Consider the following 15,948-nt stretch of genomic DNA (forward strand, 5'->3'; position numbering starts at 1 on the left):
AGCACCCGAGGGCCCCCCCCAGCCCCCCCCCAGCCCCCTGCCCTTCCCTTCTGGCAGGTTCTGGGTGTCATTCTAAAGAGCCTGTTGGCTGACAACAATGAAAAACAAGTTTGGGTTAACTGCAAAACAGGTAAAACAAGAAAGGTAATAATTTTGAGGCAGGGCTGCATTCTGTAGGAAAGGTAAAGCTGGATAACCCTTCAGAAGCATGTCGCGTCATATCCAGAGCAGCGGCCAGTTTGAGTTTCAAGGCTTAGGCCACGGTGTGCTTGGGGTTTAAAATCATTTCAGGGTTTTCCCGTCAGAGTCCTTTTGCTTTTGTTGAGCTCACACACAGAGATAGAAATGTCCTAGAAAGAAGGGCTAGAGGGGGTGGTGGCACCAGCCTTGGCTAATTGTGTCTGCATGCCTGACTCTCGCCGTGTGACCCTGGGCCAGTCACTTGGCTCTTCTGGGCCTGGCGGCCTCGGGCTGCGCCATAGCAAACATAAACCCAGAGGCTTCCATGAGGCGTGTTGAAGCTGGCTTCAGCTTACCTGGAGTGCCTCCCGTTTGCCCAGCACTTCAGGGCTCTGGAAAGGGAGGGGCCTGAGCCCAGAATGGTTCAGGCACTTGTCCAGACACCAGAGCTGAGAGCCGAACCCAGGACCGGGGCTCTGAAGCACAACTGTGCCCCTCCCCCAGTCACAGGTGGCCCCGAGATGCTGCCGGCCCGACTCCTGTGTGTCCATCTACGTGTATACGGTGATGCTGTTCCTGCCGGCAATCGCCCCCTCGCCCCGGCCCCATGCAGCGGGGAAGTGGATTCTGGGGTCGGGCGGCCCCGCCACCGGCCTCTGCTGGGGTCCATCTCCCAGCCCTCGACTCTCCTCTCTCTTCTGCTCTACAATTGGCTCCAGAAGTCCATCCAGGCCCCACACCCTACTCTGCGGTAGAGTAGAAGCTCTGCCCCCGCACGGTGGCCACAACGCACAAGAACAGCTGCCTTGGGGCCCGGCCCCTGCCAACCACGGCGGCCTCATGACCCGAGTGACACGCTGTCGGGAGACGGCGAAACAAAAAGCCTTTCTTCCCTCCATCGTGGGGTGGGGCGGGCACTCAGAACCACACAAGAGCCGTTTCTAGAGCCAGGGAAGCTGAATAACATTCTGTGCATGTCTCAAATGCATGCCCAGTGACCTGAGTCGCTGGGAAAAGCTAGGAAGCCACCCACGCGTGGTTGATGATGATCTGTCACCAAGCCGTGGTTCCGCCTCTCCAACGTGGGATGGCTTTTTACTCGAACATCAGCAGGTGGGGGGAATCAAATCACGGCCAGGCTCAGGGCCCTCACTTGGCACACAGGGCGCCTGCCCCATCACAGCGACTCTACAGGGGTGGTCCCTTTCCAGGCAGGGAAACTGAGGCCAGAGCCCCTTCCCATAGCCTCTGCCGTGTTAGTCGCGTGGGTCCTTAGACGCGGTGCATTGGGTCAACCTTCACTATAAGAAAGTGACTAGAAAAAGAACCTGGCAGGAAATGTGCCTCTAGATTCACGTTTCCTATTGTCTGCCCCCTCATTCATGCTGGGGTCCGGCTCCGTGCCAGGTGCTGGGGGCACAGAGGCGGACTGAGGCTCCCTGGTCTCTGCCCTCTCTGAGCTCAAGTCCATGGCAGGGATGGGTAGAAAACAGAGTTACACGTGGAACCACAATCACGGTAGCAGTGCAGTGGACTTGGAGAAAAAGTGGAAGGAAGCAGTATGACTTTTATGAGCAGAAAAAAAGTGTCTGACATTCTTGTTCTTTTTTTTTTTTTTTTGGCTGTGCCACACAGCATGTGGGATCTTAGTTCCCCCACCAGGGATTGAACCCGTACCCCTGAAGTGGAAGCACAGAATCTTAACTGCTGGACCACCAGGGAAGTCCCAAGTCTGACATTCTTTTCCAACTTTATATATGAAAAATTTAAAACATACAGCAACCCTGTTTGGGAAAAGCATCTTAGGAACTTGTGTAGAAATCAGCGATTTTTCGAAGATGGCTGCTGTCATCTGCCGATGCTGGCTTTCAGCTGCGACATTTCCAGCCTGCAGCCAACCCTGCTCACTTCAGACTGGCCCCCACAATCTGCATTGGCTCTGGCTAGTCCATCCTGTTAGTGAAGGCAGTGCTTTGTGTATATTGACAGACTCTCTCGGTGTGTCTCAAGTCTGAAGTCAAGCGGAGATTCTGTCAGCAACCAAAGACCTCTGTTCAGTCCTGAAGGGCGGGGCAGGTTTGTCTTCCAATTCCAGGGCTTTTTCCTATACTTGGTGCTACTAAGGGTATAGTTGTACCCCTTCGATTGTCTTGTTGGTGAATATATGGTGCAGTGTTAAATACCTCACAGCCTTCAAGCTGTTTGCCCATTGTGTCTTTAAAAATCTGAACAGGGCTTCCCTGGTGGCGCAGTGGTTGAGAATCTGCCTGCCGATGCAGGGGACACAGGTTCGTGCCCCGGTGCGGGAAGATCCCACATGCCGCGGAGCGGCTGGGCCCGTGAGCCATGGCCGCTGAGCCTGCGCGTCCAGAGCCTGTGCTCCGCAACGGGAGAGGCCACAGCAGTGAGAGGCCCGCGTACCGCAAAAAAAAAAAAAAAAAAAAGAAAAAAAAGTCTGAACAAATGGCTAGCGAACTCTTGGTGAAATTTAAATGTTAATAAAATAGTATATCCATAAAAAGAATAAATAAATAAAAAGTAAAATGTACAGCAAAATTGAAAGAATTTTACAGTGAATATTCATGAATCTGCCCCCTAGATTCTACCATTATCACGTGACCATACCTGTCTATCCACCTCTCCATCCATCCATCAATCCACCTCATGTCTTTGGACAGCATACATTTTGAAAGATGTGGCGGTGAAGCCATTGGCCATCCCTTAGGAAGGGTTTTTTTGTTTTTTCTTTTTTGGCTGTGCTAGGTCTTCGTTGCTGCGCGCTGGCTTTCTCTAGCTGCGGCGAGCGGGGGCTACTCTTCGTTGCCGTGCGCGGGCTTCCCATTATGGTGGCTTCTCTTGTTGTGCAGCACAGGCTCTAGGCGCACTGGCTTTAGTAGTTGTGGCGCGTGGGCTCAGCAGTTGTGGCTCGAGGGCTCTAGAGTGCAGCCTCAGTAGTTGTGGCGCACGGACTTAGCTGCTCTGCGGCATCTGGGATCTTCCCGGGCCAGGGCTCGAACCCGTGTCCCCTGCATCGGCAGGCGGATTCTTAACCACCGCGCCACCAGGGAAGCCCCCCTTTGGAAGGGTTTCGCCAGCCCCTATGCTGCCCATCCGTGGCACCTGCCTGGCTCCTGTGAGGCTCGGAATTGGTGACCCTTTGTTGCACAGTCAAGAGGGGAAGAGTCTCCAGTGGTGGAGAGTCCTGGCTGTCTTGCATTATTATTATTTTTTTTTTAAAGGAAGTTTCTTTTTATTTATTTATTTTTTGGCCGCGCCACTCGGCAGGCGGGATCTTTGTTCCCCGACCAGGGATTGAACCCTTACCCTGAGCAGGGAAAGCTCTGAGTCCTAACCACTGGACCGCCAGGAATTCCCTGCATTCTTATTTTTAAGTCTGGAATGCGTTGTCCTTTGGGGGAGTCAGTGGTAAATGTCCCAGGAGAGAACACGTTGCAGGGCTAGCAAATTGCACAGCCTCCCAGGTTGGCCTTGCAGGATGAGGTCAGCGCTACATCAGGGAAGATGAAAGGGTGGGTGGAATCATTACCTCACTGATGCCGTTGGAAGGTCCACCTGGGAGTCCAGAGCGCCCAGGATCAGGTGGGACGGACGGGCAGCCTGCATCCCCCCACCCAGCACCTCGGAGCACCTCCTGTGGCCACCCCGGGGGAGGTCCAGCGTAGCCCCGTAGAGGGAGATGTGCTCCCACAGGCGTGAGAGAGAGGCCGGTAGCTGAGAGTAGTGGGCTCACATCTCGGCCCGAGGATTCTGTGCCCGGGAGCCTGCAGCAGGGCAAGGCAGCCACCCCAGGCCCCATGAGGGCCTCAGTTGGGAAGTAGGAGAATAGAGGTGGCAGGGGCCACAGGCCCAGTGTTCCCACTCAGCGGAGGTCCTGAAGGACCTGGTGCCTTCCGAGCCTGAGTGACATTTGCTGGACCGTGGAGCCTGGCCCTGGTCATGCTACAAAGTCATAAAGATGGTCACAGTTCATGTACTGAGGGTTCCTGTGCTGGCCACTCTGCTAAATGCGTTCAGTGCGTGCACTTTAATCCCCATGTCAACCCTATGAGACAAGTACCACTGCTGCCCCATTTGACATGTGAGGAAACTGAGGCACAGGAGACTTGCTCAACTGGATTCAAACCCAGGGTGTCTGGATATCTACCCGACCTTCTTTCCATTGGGTTTGGGGGTATTTCATTTATAACGTCCAATGCTGTTTCCCCAGTGCACCTTTTTTGTAACAGCTGCGATTAGAATGTTCCAGATGGCCGGCCAGGTGTGCTGGGTCACCTTGGGTGGAATTCAGCCCACAGGTGTCCCTCCCCCAGTCCTCCGCCCCTATGCGGTCAGTTGGCACGTGCACTGAGGCCCCAGCCTGGCCAGCGCACAAGGGGAATCTGGCGCTGGTGTTTCCCCGCCGTGGGTTTGGTACCCACTTGTGGCCTGCTTGGGCATCTTTGCCCCCTGGGCTCTGTATCGAGGACAGTGAGAGGTGTTGGGGAAGCACAGCTGTCTTCAGGCTCTGAGGTGAAGGCCTTGTTGAGTCTGCTCAGAAGAAAACCGGCCCTTCCCCATGTGTTTCCTCCATGCCCAGCCCTTAGCAGGGAGCTCGGAGCCTTGGGCTGTCTCTGGTTCCTGTGACAGCCTGCTGGGGCATCACAGAGGAGGGAAAGGAGGAGAGACAGTCCACAGTCAGCTCACATTTCCCATGGAGTCCTGAGTTCCAGGCACTGCCAGTTTCTAGGTCCACATTTCATCAACTCAAAGGTGCCACCTATTTTTAAATGCTCTGTTGTTTTGTGAACCACCAAGACAGGAAAAACGCCTCCAATTAAGAACATTCCGATTCCAGAGGTGAACAAAATATGTGTCTTGGAAGTGGGTTGTTTCACATCATCCTCACAGCAGCTCTGATCGGTTCTGTTGGCCCATTTGCTAGATGGGAAAGCTGAGGCTCAGAGAGCAGAAGGGACATGACCAAGCCCACACTACCAGTGTGTGCAGAGCGGGTATGGAGCCCCAGTTCATCGAGCTCTGTTAAGTGACCAGAGTCCCACTCCTGGTGGGTTCTCCTGGGCTCTTAGGCAGAGTCTCAGAACGGTGGGGCCTCTGGGTCACCAGCTCACTTCCTCCTTAGAAGCTGGTGAATGAGGCGGGTAGGATGAATTGGGAGATTGGAATAGACATATATGCACTATGGGTACTATGTATAAAATAGATAACTAATGAGAACCTCCTGTACAGCACAGGGAACTCTACTCAGTGCTCTGTGGGGACCTAAATGGGAAGGAAATCCGAATAAGAGGGGATATGTGTATACGTATAGCTAATTCACTTTGCTGTACAGCAGAAACTAACACAACATTGTAAAGCAGCTATAGTCCCATAAAAATTAAAAAAAAAAAAAAAGAAGCTGGTGAACGAGCTCTTCTTCCAGCTCGTAAGATTCCTTGAGCTGCTTCCTGGCCAGCTGGTTCATTAGTGGCCTCCGCCTTGTCAGCCAAGATGGTTTCTTAGAGTATTCGTTTTGCAAGATACTCTACACTGTGCTGTCCAATTTGGTAGCCACTGGCCACATGTGGCTATTTAAATTTAAATGAATGAGAATTAAATCAAATTACAAATTCAGTTCCTCGATCACACTCACCACATTTCAAGTGCTCAATAGCCACATGTGGCCCATGTTAGACGGTGCAGGTCTAGAACATTTTGTCTTAGGAAGAGAGGGTGCTGTGGACAAAATGGTTTTCCCCCTAGATAGTCCAGTTTTTGTGGGGTTTTTTTTAGTATTTATTTATTTATTTGGCCGTGCCAGGTCTTAGTTGCGGCATGCGGGATCTAGTTCCCCGACCAGGGATCAAACCCGGGCCCCCTGCACCGGGAGTGTGGAGTCTTAACCACTGGACCACCAGGGAAGTCCTAGTCCAGGTGTATTTTAAAGGCTCTGACAAGTCCTGCAGTAAGAAACTGGTCTCACTCAGAGCCCAGCACTCCAAATTGCCCATGAACCATTTTAACACTTAACAAACAGCTCTGGGCTTCCCTGGTGGCGCAATGGTTGAGAGTCCGCCTGCCGATGCAGGGGACACGGGTTCATGCCCCGGTCCGGGAAGATCACACGTGCCGCGGAGCGGCTGGGCCCGTGAGCCATGGCCGCTGAACCTGCACGTCCGTAGCCCGTGCTCCGCAACAGGAGAGGCCACAACAGTGAGAGGCCCGCGTACCGCAAAAAACAAACAAACAAAAAACCAGCTCTGCCTTTCCTTAAACACACCAAGTGACCTCCCCTCCTGCCTGTCCCCATTGCCCGTGGAGGTCCTGAATATCACCCTCGTTGGAAATCTAAATCTCTCTTCTCATTTTGTCCGCAGATTGCCTCGGCTCCCCAGTGTTTACTCCCATCAAGGTGGATATAAGTGGCAACATCACAGTACGTACTCGGCCCTGCAGCCCCGGTACCCACATCAGGACTCTATAATCCCACCCCATCACCAGTGCCCTGCTCCCTGCTGCAAGTTCCCCGGGCCGAGGAACGGGAAGATGTGGAAATGGGCCTGGGCCTCAGCTTCTCTGACTTGGGACTCCAGGTTCTTGGTCCTCTTTGCAGTCATGCCATGCAGTCATAGCCAAAGTAGGACCACAGTCTGGAGGGTCGACCTGAGGAGGAACCTACTGGTTCTTGTATTCACTCTACCAAACAAAAAAATAAACTCCAAGATCCACAGGTGCGCTGACCCTGCCCTTCCCTTCCCCAATGCCGAGAGTTCCAGGTGGCATCCCCTAGCCACTGACCCTCCCCCCCATGAGGATCCACTGTGAGGCTGGTTCTGTGTTACTATCCCCATTTTATAGACGAGGAAGCTGAGGCTCAGAGCCGTTGAGGGGCTCATAGCACGGAAGTGGCAGAGGTGGAATTCACATCCAAACTGCCTGGCTCCAACTGAGGAGCCTTCTTCCTGGACATCTCAGAATCCTAAGAACCTATTTCCATTTGTCCACAAAAGCGAAACTTCAGATGCTTGGGGTTTGAGGTGCTGTCAGTAGTGGTTGGAGAACATGGACCCTGGGGCCTGGCCAGTGCTGGAACCGGCTCGCACCTGCACCAGCTATGTGACCTTGAGCACGTCATTTCCCCTCTCTGAGCCTCAGTTTCCTCATCTGCAAATTGGAATTATGACAGGAGCATCAGGGTTGCCGTGAGGATCAAATGAGGCTGTGCCCATAAAGTACTTCGCAAGTCCTGTAAATGCGGACATTCATGGTTATTGTTATGACAAGCCCCGCTGACAAGCCCCACTGCAGGTCCTGGCGCTGGGGGGCAGGAGAGCAAGGCTCTGGCGGGGTTCTCCTCCACCCAGCACGCGGGCAGCCATCTGTGGGGGCAGCCTTTCTAAGGGGGAAACCCTGTGTGCTCCGTTTCAGAAAATCAAAGCTGTGTATGACACCGACCCGGCCAAGTTCCGGACCCTGCAGAACATCCTGGAGGTGGAGAAGGAAATGTATGGAGCAGAGTGGCCCAAAGTGGGGGCCACGCTGGCGCTGATGTGGCTGAAGAGGTGATGGGCTCGGGTGTCTGGGTGTGTGTGGCTGGTGGGCCCGGAGGCCTGCTCTGCAGAGGAGGGACGGCCAACCCCGCCACTGCCCCTCGGTGCCTGCTCTGATGGGGCAGGACGGGCACTTCCTGTCTTTCACATAGACGCTCTTCTTGTGTAAAGCTAGTTAGTGACAGAAAAAGCACCCTGGGGGCCAAGGCCAGCCTGATGGTGACGCTTCCTTGCTTGTTCCAGCCCCACCAGAGGCATAGCAAGCCGGCGGGTACTCTGGCTGTTGTGCTAAGCTGTTTAGACACCCAGTCACATTGCATGTGCTGTGAGTTAGGTGTGGTTATCCCCATCTCCCAGAGGAGGCCGCTGGGGCTTCTGGAGGCCAAATCACATGCCCAGGGCACAGGGGCAGTGCTGGGACTGAGTGGCTGAGCACAGTTGTGCAGGTTGTACACTGCACAAAGATGTTCCATCTAGGGCCGGTCACATCACACACATGGTATATTTGTATATTATGACAGCTTCTTGACAGAAATACAGCATCTTGAGGACTAAGAACTCCAATTTGCACAAATTCGTCCTGTGGCCTGGGGGCAGGGTACCCCGATATGGGATATGAACTCAGACAGTCTTACCCCAGAGTTGACAGTGCTTGTAACCGTGATACATATTGTCCTCATAGCACATATTTGGAGCCGCATACAATTGTTCCATCTTACAGATGAAGTCATCGAGGCTCAGAAAGGCCAGCCAGCTTGCTTGCTGAGATCACACTGCTCTCTACCAGCTCCAGAATTCTCCTTTAGCTGTGCAAACTCCCCAGTCCCTGGCAACAGCTGTGAAGCCAGGGACCCATTCTCTGCCCCAAGGATGTTCCCAATGTTGCCCTTTCTCTGGGCCCTGGAGTCAGGAGCCAGGAAAGGTGCTCTTCCCCTGTCTCTCTCTCCATTCCCTGAAGCTGCCCCAGCCCCACCCCCATGCACTTCTTTGGTGAAACTGAACAGGAAGAATCTGCTCCCTGGAGGGTGTGGCCTGTGTGGGCATCAGAGGGTAAGTGGGCTGTAATTAACAACCTTACAGCCTATTTTATGACTCGGCCCCACTGAGCTACCTACTCTTTGTCTATCAACAAGAGACTCACAGACCTGGAATAAGGAACGCCCCTGGGTCTATCCATTGGCAGGTTCCATAGGTTTCTCAGGGAGAGCAAGCCAGAGAGTGACGTTCAGATCAGTTAGATTGTTTGTGTCCAGATCAGACGTGGGCAGAGTCAGGTGACTGGGAGAGCACATGCCGGTGGATGTCAACAAATCGAGCACATAATAAGCACCTGCTGTGTGCTGTGCATGGTGCCGGGTGCATGGGATGATGCTTGGAGAGGCGTGGCCCCTCTTAGGGTATCACAGCCTGGGCAAGGGGTCAGGCTGGTGGGCAGATCCTGACAGCTGGATATCGGACCCTGGAGCAGAGAGGAATCAGGGAGGGCTTCCCGGAGGAGGATCGCCAAGCAGGGTCTCCAAGACTGAACAGGAGGGTTCCAAGAGGAGGAGGCCTTGCAGAGGCCTTGGGAGGGCAGGAGAGGCACAGCATATCTGCCCCTCCAGGGAGATCTGGTCTAGCCAGGGCCCGGGATGCAAGGCAGGAGCAGGGAAAGATGAGATGAGATTGGAGAAGGATGAGTTCCAGCCTCCTCAGGGGTGCTAGGGAGCCACTGAGGGGCATGAAACCCATTGGCAACGGGGTAAGATGGGGCTTGAGAAGGAATCGTCCCAGCTGCTGGTTAGAGGGGGATCATTTGGGCTGGGAGAGGCAGGGGCTCAGGAGACGTGGTCAGCCAGGGCAGGGCTGGGACTGGACCCTGAGCTCGCTTCCACACCCCAGGCTGGTCCTTAATGGTTGAGGGTTGCGATCCAAGCATAGAGGATTTCCCTTCACCTCATAGGTGATAAAGCTTAACTTTTATTCCTTTAGTCCTCGGGCCCAGAACTCTTGCCCCTAAGAATCCCCCAACCTGAATCCTACTGCCCTGCAGGGAGGGAGCAGAGGACCCCAGCTGGGGAGTGAGACAGGCTGGGTTCACATCCCGGCCTTTGATTGAGCTTTTGGGGTACCTCTGTGTTCCCTTCTGGGAGGTGGGCAGATCATGCTGGACTTAGTCTCACAGGGCTGAGGGGAGCAGATGAAATGATGTAGATTAAAGTGCTAGTACTGGGCTTCCCTGGTGGCGCAGTGGTTGAGAGTCCGCCTGCCGATTCAGGGGACACGGGTTCGTGCCCCGGTCCGGGAAGTTCCCACATGCCGCGGAGCGGCTGGGCCCGTGAGCCATGGCCGCTGAGCCTGCGCGTCCGGAGCCTGTGCTCCGCAACGGGAGAGGCCACAACAGTGAGAGGCCCGCGTACCACAAAATAAATAAATAAAAAATAAAGGGCTAGTACTGATCTGATTTTCAACTTGGTCACCCTGCCGTGACCCACACCCTTCTTCTGGCTCTGGAAGCATCCTCCTACCCCAGAGGAAGGGCTCAAGTGGCCATTGGAGGATGCGGACCGTGACTCAGGCAGTGATGGAGGTGGGGCTCATTGTAGGAGGTTAATATAGAGCACATCCGGGTCTCCGCGTGCGGCGCTGGTGGGCGGTGCCGACGGGGGCGTGCAGGGCCCTGAAGCGCCGTCTCCCTTCCGGCTGCAGAGGCCTGCGCTTCATCCAGGTGTTCCTCCAGAGCATCTGCGACGGCGAGCGCGATGAGAACCACCCTAGCCTCGTCCGCGTCAACGCCACCAAGGCCTACGAGATGGCCCTCAAGAAGTACCACGGCTGGATCGTGCAGAAGATCTTCCAGGTGAGCCGCTCCGCAGGCCCGGAAGGACCACCTGCTCGCGGGGCCCGCCCTCTGCCCCGCGCCCTTTAGCTGCGGGCCCCGCCCCCCTCCCACCCCGGCTCAGGAAGGGCTCCCCTATCCATCTGGGGTGAGGCTGGTGCTCCGAGGGACCCCTGCCGCGTGGCGGGCATTTTCCTAGATGCTCCGTGGTGGTTCTGATGAGGGGCCTGATTGGGAGGCCGTGGGAGGAAGCAGGGCAGAGACTGAGGACATCAGGCTGATGGTGGGCTGGCCTCACTGGCCCCTTGGATTCAGCTGGGACCCTCGCACTGGGGTGGGGAGGGGAGGAAGGGTCCCTGTGCCCACGGGGGCGTCTGCTGAAAGAACATTGGCCCACGAGGCTCTTGGTGACTTGTGTTGGGGTGATGATGACCACAGGCCTTCAGCAGCAACCCGGCCTTGGGAGAGGTCCACTGGGGACGTGTGGAGAGCCCTCGGGGTGTCCTGTACACTGTCGTGGCTGCCCTTCCTCCTGAAGCTCCCACCATCCGCTTTTCCGCACTCCCGTGAGAACCAGCATCTGGGGGCTGGTCTCTGTCCCACGTGGCACAGGTCGAGGGTAGGCGGGGTCGGGAATCTGCTGGATCCAGGCAGGAAATAGGGCCACATCTGGGCCATCTGCCCTGGCAGGGCTGGGGACAGTGCTCATCCTGGGTGAGGGTGCCGCAAGAGCCCTGTCCCCCACCACCCCCGGCAGAGCGTTGCCCCCCGCCTCCCCCGTGAAGGCCTCACGACCACCACCTCAGTAATAACCATGAGTCCTGGATGCCTGGCCTGGCGGGCTGCTGGTGGAGGGTGATCCTCACAAATGCACCGAAAGGTACTGTCCTTGCCTCCATTTCACAGATGAGGAAACTGACGCCCAGAGACGTTTAGGATCTTGCTAGAGGTCACACAGTAAGAGAAATGGGCAGCTGGGATTCTACCTCCTGAGCCTCAGTATCCTCATCTTGCAGATGGGTATAAAACAGGCCCTGCCTCACAGTCTCATTGTGAAGAGTCAGCGTGTTACTCTGTATAAAGTGCTTGGCATGTGGTTTACACTAAGCAAGTTGAAGCTATTTCTATTTTGATTCCTAATGATAACGTTATTATTTGTAATTTCCTCACCTTCTCAAAAGGCTTGTAGCCTAAGCTTTTTATCCGGTTGTATCCTTTTCCTTCTGGCGCTGAAATTCTGTGTATGTCTGGTTCTCTGGACTTCTCAAGTTGTCAGGAAGCCCCGAAATTTAGGGAAGTATCACCCCCTGAAGGACAAAAGAGGAACAGCACAGATCAACCGTCCTCTCCCTGTCTCAGAAAGGTGGGGTCTCAGGAGGAAGCTGTTCACTTTCTCCAGGGCCGGGAGCCCCGGGGGAAGAGGCTCATCCACGCTGAGCACCTGCTGTGTGCCTGGTGCTGTGCTGAGCACTTTGCATGACCTCCTTAATCCTCACAAAGGCAGCCCGATTGGGTGGGTGTCATTATTATCCCCATTTTACAGATAAGGAAACTGAGGCTCAGAGGCTAAGTAACTTGCTCAAGGCTCACCGCTAGTCGGCGGCACAAGCTGGAATTTGAACCCAGGTCTGTCTGTCCCCAAAGCTTCCTGCTGTCTCTCACCGGGGTAGAAGGGGGCACACATCCCCCTTGGCCTTTCCCATCCAGCACCACGAATAGCACAGACCCCTGCCCAGCACGGACCTCTGGGGAGTCCCCTCCCAGAACCCCGATGGGCCTGGCCCGGTGGCTCAGGGTCTCCCCCTCTGCTAACACCACGCACCCCCCTCTTACCCGTCTCAAGGCAGCACTGTACGCGGCCCCCTATAAGTCCGACCTCCTCAAAGCACTCTCCAAGGGCCAGACCGTGACGGAAGAGGAATGCCTGGAGAAGATCCGCCTCTTCCTGGTCAACTACACGGCCACCATCGATGCCATATACGAGATGTACACCAAGATGAACGCCGAGCTCAACTACAAGGTGTAGGCCAGACCCTCAGCGGGCACCCCAGGCCACATGCCCCTGACCACAGCCCCCCGCAGGAACAGGCAAACCCGAATCACTGTGAATCCAGCCGGCCAGCCACCCCCAGCCTGAGGCGCCCCCCAGAGCAGCCCAGAGATGGACCAGGGTCTGCAGGGGACCGGCCCTGCTCTTTTAAAAGTCACTTTTGGGGTCTGTCCTCCTGGAGCAATAAATAACAATCTCACTTCCGAATTTCATGACAGCACAGACTGACTTTATGCCTTCATTTCAGTGTGATAAAAATTGATTAATGTTTCTAATAAATCAAGTCCTAGGGTTTTTTTGGTTTCCCACCACCACCCCATGCGAAGCGTGACTCTGGGGGAACTGGTGTCAGACTCCTCACTTTAAAAATAGGCATGTGTCCTTCTGAGGATCTGGCTGAATGACGTTTGGTGTATTTTAAGGACCACGAGGGGGTTTGATCTGAAATTATACAGGGCCCCTACTGTGGGATTTTTTTTAAAGCAAACTGGCATGTGTTCTCAGTGGTTTGCACAGCCCAACCTCACAGCACTGTCATTAGAGCCTGCTCTTTCTTACTGTCTTTTGCTAGACAGTGTTTTTATAGCTGAAACCAACCAGCAAGCCTTTGATGACCAAGGGGAGGGTTATTTTAAAGCTATCAGGCACAAATAACTGACCATAGATGACTGTATTTGCATTCTTCTCCATAATTATCTTCTTCAGGGACAGCTTTTCCAACCTAAGAAACTACCTACCATGTGTATTCTTTCAAGGGGGAGAGGATGAACCCAAGAACACGCCTTGCTGCCTTAACTGTCCTTCCTGGCGCTAAAAAGAGCTGTATTTTTGAAAGTGTTGGGGTGAACAGAGCAATCCCCAAAGAACTGATATGTGTTAAAAACCCAGTGAGGAACAATTGGTGATTTTTATGTGGAAACTAAATAATCCTTAATAAATAAATCTCTATTTTGGAATCACATTGGTGTGCTGTTTTGGTTCTCGATTCTTTTTTTTTTTTTTTTTTTCCCCGTTCTTTCTGGATCAGAGGTTACAACTGGGGATAAGCCAAGGACCTCCAGGTCCTATTTCTGGTTGAAAAAAATAGAACTGGTTGCCACATTGAGAAACTGGGGACATGTCACAGAAAAATCTTGATTTCTAGCTTCTTTTGAAAAATCAGACTGCCTGTCAGGAGCTGAGAGATGACTGCCCCCTTGGCTGGATGGGGGGAGCGGGTGGATATATTTTCCATTTTGCCTCAGTCCCCACCAATCCCTGTTGCCTCCCCAACCCTGTGACCATTGGTTATTTGAGCTTTATCATGGGCTGATGCTTTTTCTGTTACTAGGGTTAAATGTAGAAGGAAATATTTTACTTCATTCCTGCTCCTACAGAACTGATAGTCTAGTGGGCAAGACGGACCAGTAAATCACCAGTGATGATATAGAGTGGTCAGTGCCCAGAGGGAGCCTGGGGCTATAGGTGGGAGGTGCACATCCTGGGATGACACTGAACCTCTATGGAAGGGTTGGGGTTGGGAGGATCCCGGTAGAGGAGGAGAAGGAGGGGACACTGCAAATCACAGGCAATGTCCCGGTGGCTTGACCCAGAGCAGGCTGTGTATATGAGACATCATGCCACTGAAGGATTTGAATTTGACCCTGAAAATTATGGAACGCCTTCAAGGGTCTTGTGCACAGTCAGTTGGATATCCAGTTCGGAAGGCTCCCTCTGATGTGGCCAAGGGTTGGACGCCTGAACTAAGCTTTTTGCTGTCTCCGATTTTATTATATTTTCTAAGGTTGCTGATAGTAGGAATGCCACTGATCTTTCTAAACTCTAACTACGTTTTAGGATTTTCCCCTTTGGATATAAAATTCTGCCAACAAAATTGTAAAATTCTGTGTATTCCTTTTTAAAAAAGAGCTTTTCTTCGTGTTTTCAACATAATACAGTGAGACCGGGAAGGCAGTTTCTTTGTGGAAGGTCAGAATATTCCCAGGAGAGCCTCCTTCAGTCCTGGTACCTGCCCGGCCCCAGGAGCCCTTTGGGTTTTTGACCCCAGAGGCAAAGCCAGCAGTGCATCTATGCCTTCTCATTTCATCCTTGTCAAAGTGGGACTGAGTTCTGCCTGGGGCAGGGAGGATGGAACACATTGAGCTCCCTGCACAAGTTCCTCTTTCTTTTTTTTTTCTTTTGCGGTATGCGGGCCTCTCACTGTTGTGGCCTCTCCCGTTGCGAAGCACAGGCTCCGGACGCGCAGGCCTAGCGGCCATGGCTCACGGGCTTAGTTGCTCCGCGGCATGTGGGATCTTCCCGGACCAGGGCACGAACCCGTGTCTCCTGCATCGGCAGGCGGATTCTCAACCACTGCGCCACCAGGGAAGCCCCACAAGTTCTTCTTATACATCATTTCACAAGCGCCTGACGTGGGCATCAGGAGCACCATTTATCAGATGAAGAAACTGAACACCCCAGGGGTTCAAGAGGACTCGGCTAGGGTGATCCTGCCAGGACTGGGGGCACTGGGAGTTCACATCTGACTGCATATCTCTCCCCAGCCATGCCCACTCCGGTGCCAGTGGACAGAGTGGGCCCGCCTTCCAGCACACATCCTGCCAGGACACGCCCACTGTGGGAAGCCCCGGATGTGACCCAGGTTAACATGATGGTGCACAGAAACCTGAGCAAGCCCAAAAGTTTGACAACGGCTGACTCTTTACTCACTTGTTGCTGCATTCAGTTAAACCTCATAAGCGATTGTTCAAATCCGTCTTAATACATCTCTACTACAGACAAGGAACTGAAGCTCACTTCTCCATAATAAAGCCTCCGTTTCCTTTTCTGTACCACGGGGGTCTTGCTAACACCCATCTCACAGGTTGTGAGGCTTAAATTAAATGTTACTATTTGTAGGGAATTTCCTGGTGGTCCAGTGTTTAGGACTCTTAAGCTCTCACTGCCGAGGACCCAGGTTCAATCCTGGTCCGGGAACTAAGATGCTAAAGCTGTGTGACATGGCCAAAAAAAACAGAGAGAGAGAGAAAAAAAAAAAAGGAAAATAGTTACTATTTGTAAAGCAATTAGAAGTGTCTGCAACGTAGTAAGCTGTCTTCGTAAGTGTTAAATAAAACTGCATGGATATTTTTGGTATGTGATTAAGGGCGTATGTCAATGTATCGAGTGTTGGAGTCCTGGCTCTGTTATTTATCAGCTGAGTGACCTTGGACAAATCGCTTCACCTCTCTGAGTCTCAGTTTCCTCATCCGTACAATGGGGATACTAACAGTTCCTAGCTCACTGAGAGTCAATGAAACTGCCCAGGCAGGCGCTTGGCTGCTAATCGTTCAGTGTTGACCCAATGATCATCA

At 53.4% G+C, this 15,948-nt stretch overlaps 1 protein-coding gene across 3 annotated transcripts in view; it reads left to right on the forward strand.

The window, feature by feature from the left end:
- GLTP (glycolipid transfer protein) overlaps positions 1-15,948 on the forward strand; it is a 33,766-nt gene that overhangs the window by 10,291 nt on the left and 7,527 nt on the right. Inside the window, exons 2-5 of one of the 3 annotated variants that reach the window (XM_067014617.1) lie at positions 6,555-6,613; positions 7,606-7,739; positions 10,416-10,566; positions 13,301-13,554. In XM_067014617.1, the coding sequence (XP_066870718.1) occupies positions 6,555-6,613; positions 7,606-7,739; positions 10,416-10,566; positions 13,301-13,363 (407 nt within the window). In that variant the 3' untranslated portion in view covers positions 13,364-13,554. Of the gene's footprint in view, positions 1-6,554; positions 6,614-7,605; positions 7,740-10,415; positions 10,567-12,388; positions 13,555-15,948 lie in introns of those variants that run through there. The other 2 variants (XM_059040258.2, XM_067014618.1) reach the window with 2 other exon arrangements.

Source organism: Kogia breviceps, chromosome 15 (assembly GCF_026419965.1).
Source record: "Kogia breviceps isolate mKogBre1 chromosome 15, mKogBre1 haplotype 1, whole genome shotgun sequence".
In the NCBI taxonomy this organism is placed as follows: Eukaryota; Metazoa; Chordata; class Mammalia; order Artiodactyla; family Physeteridae; genus Kogia; species Kogia breviceps.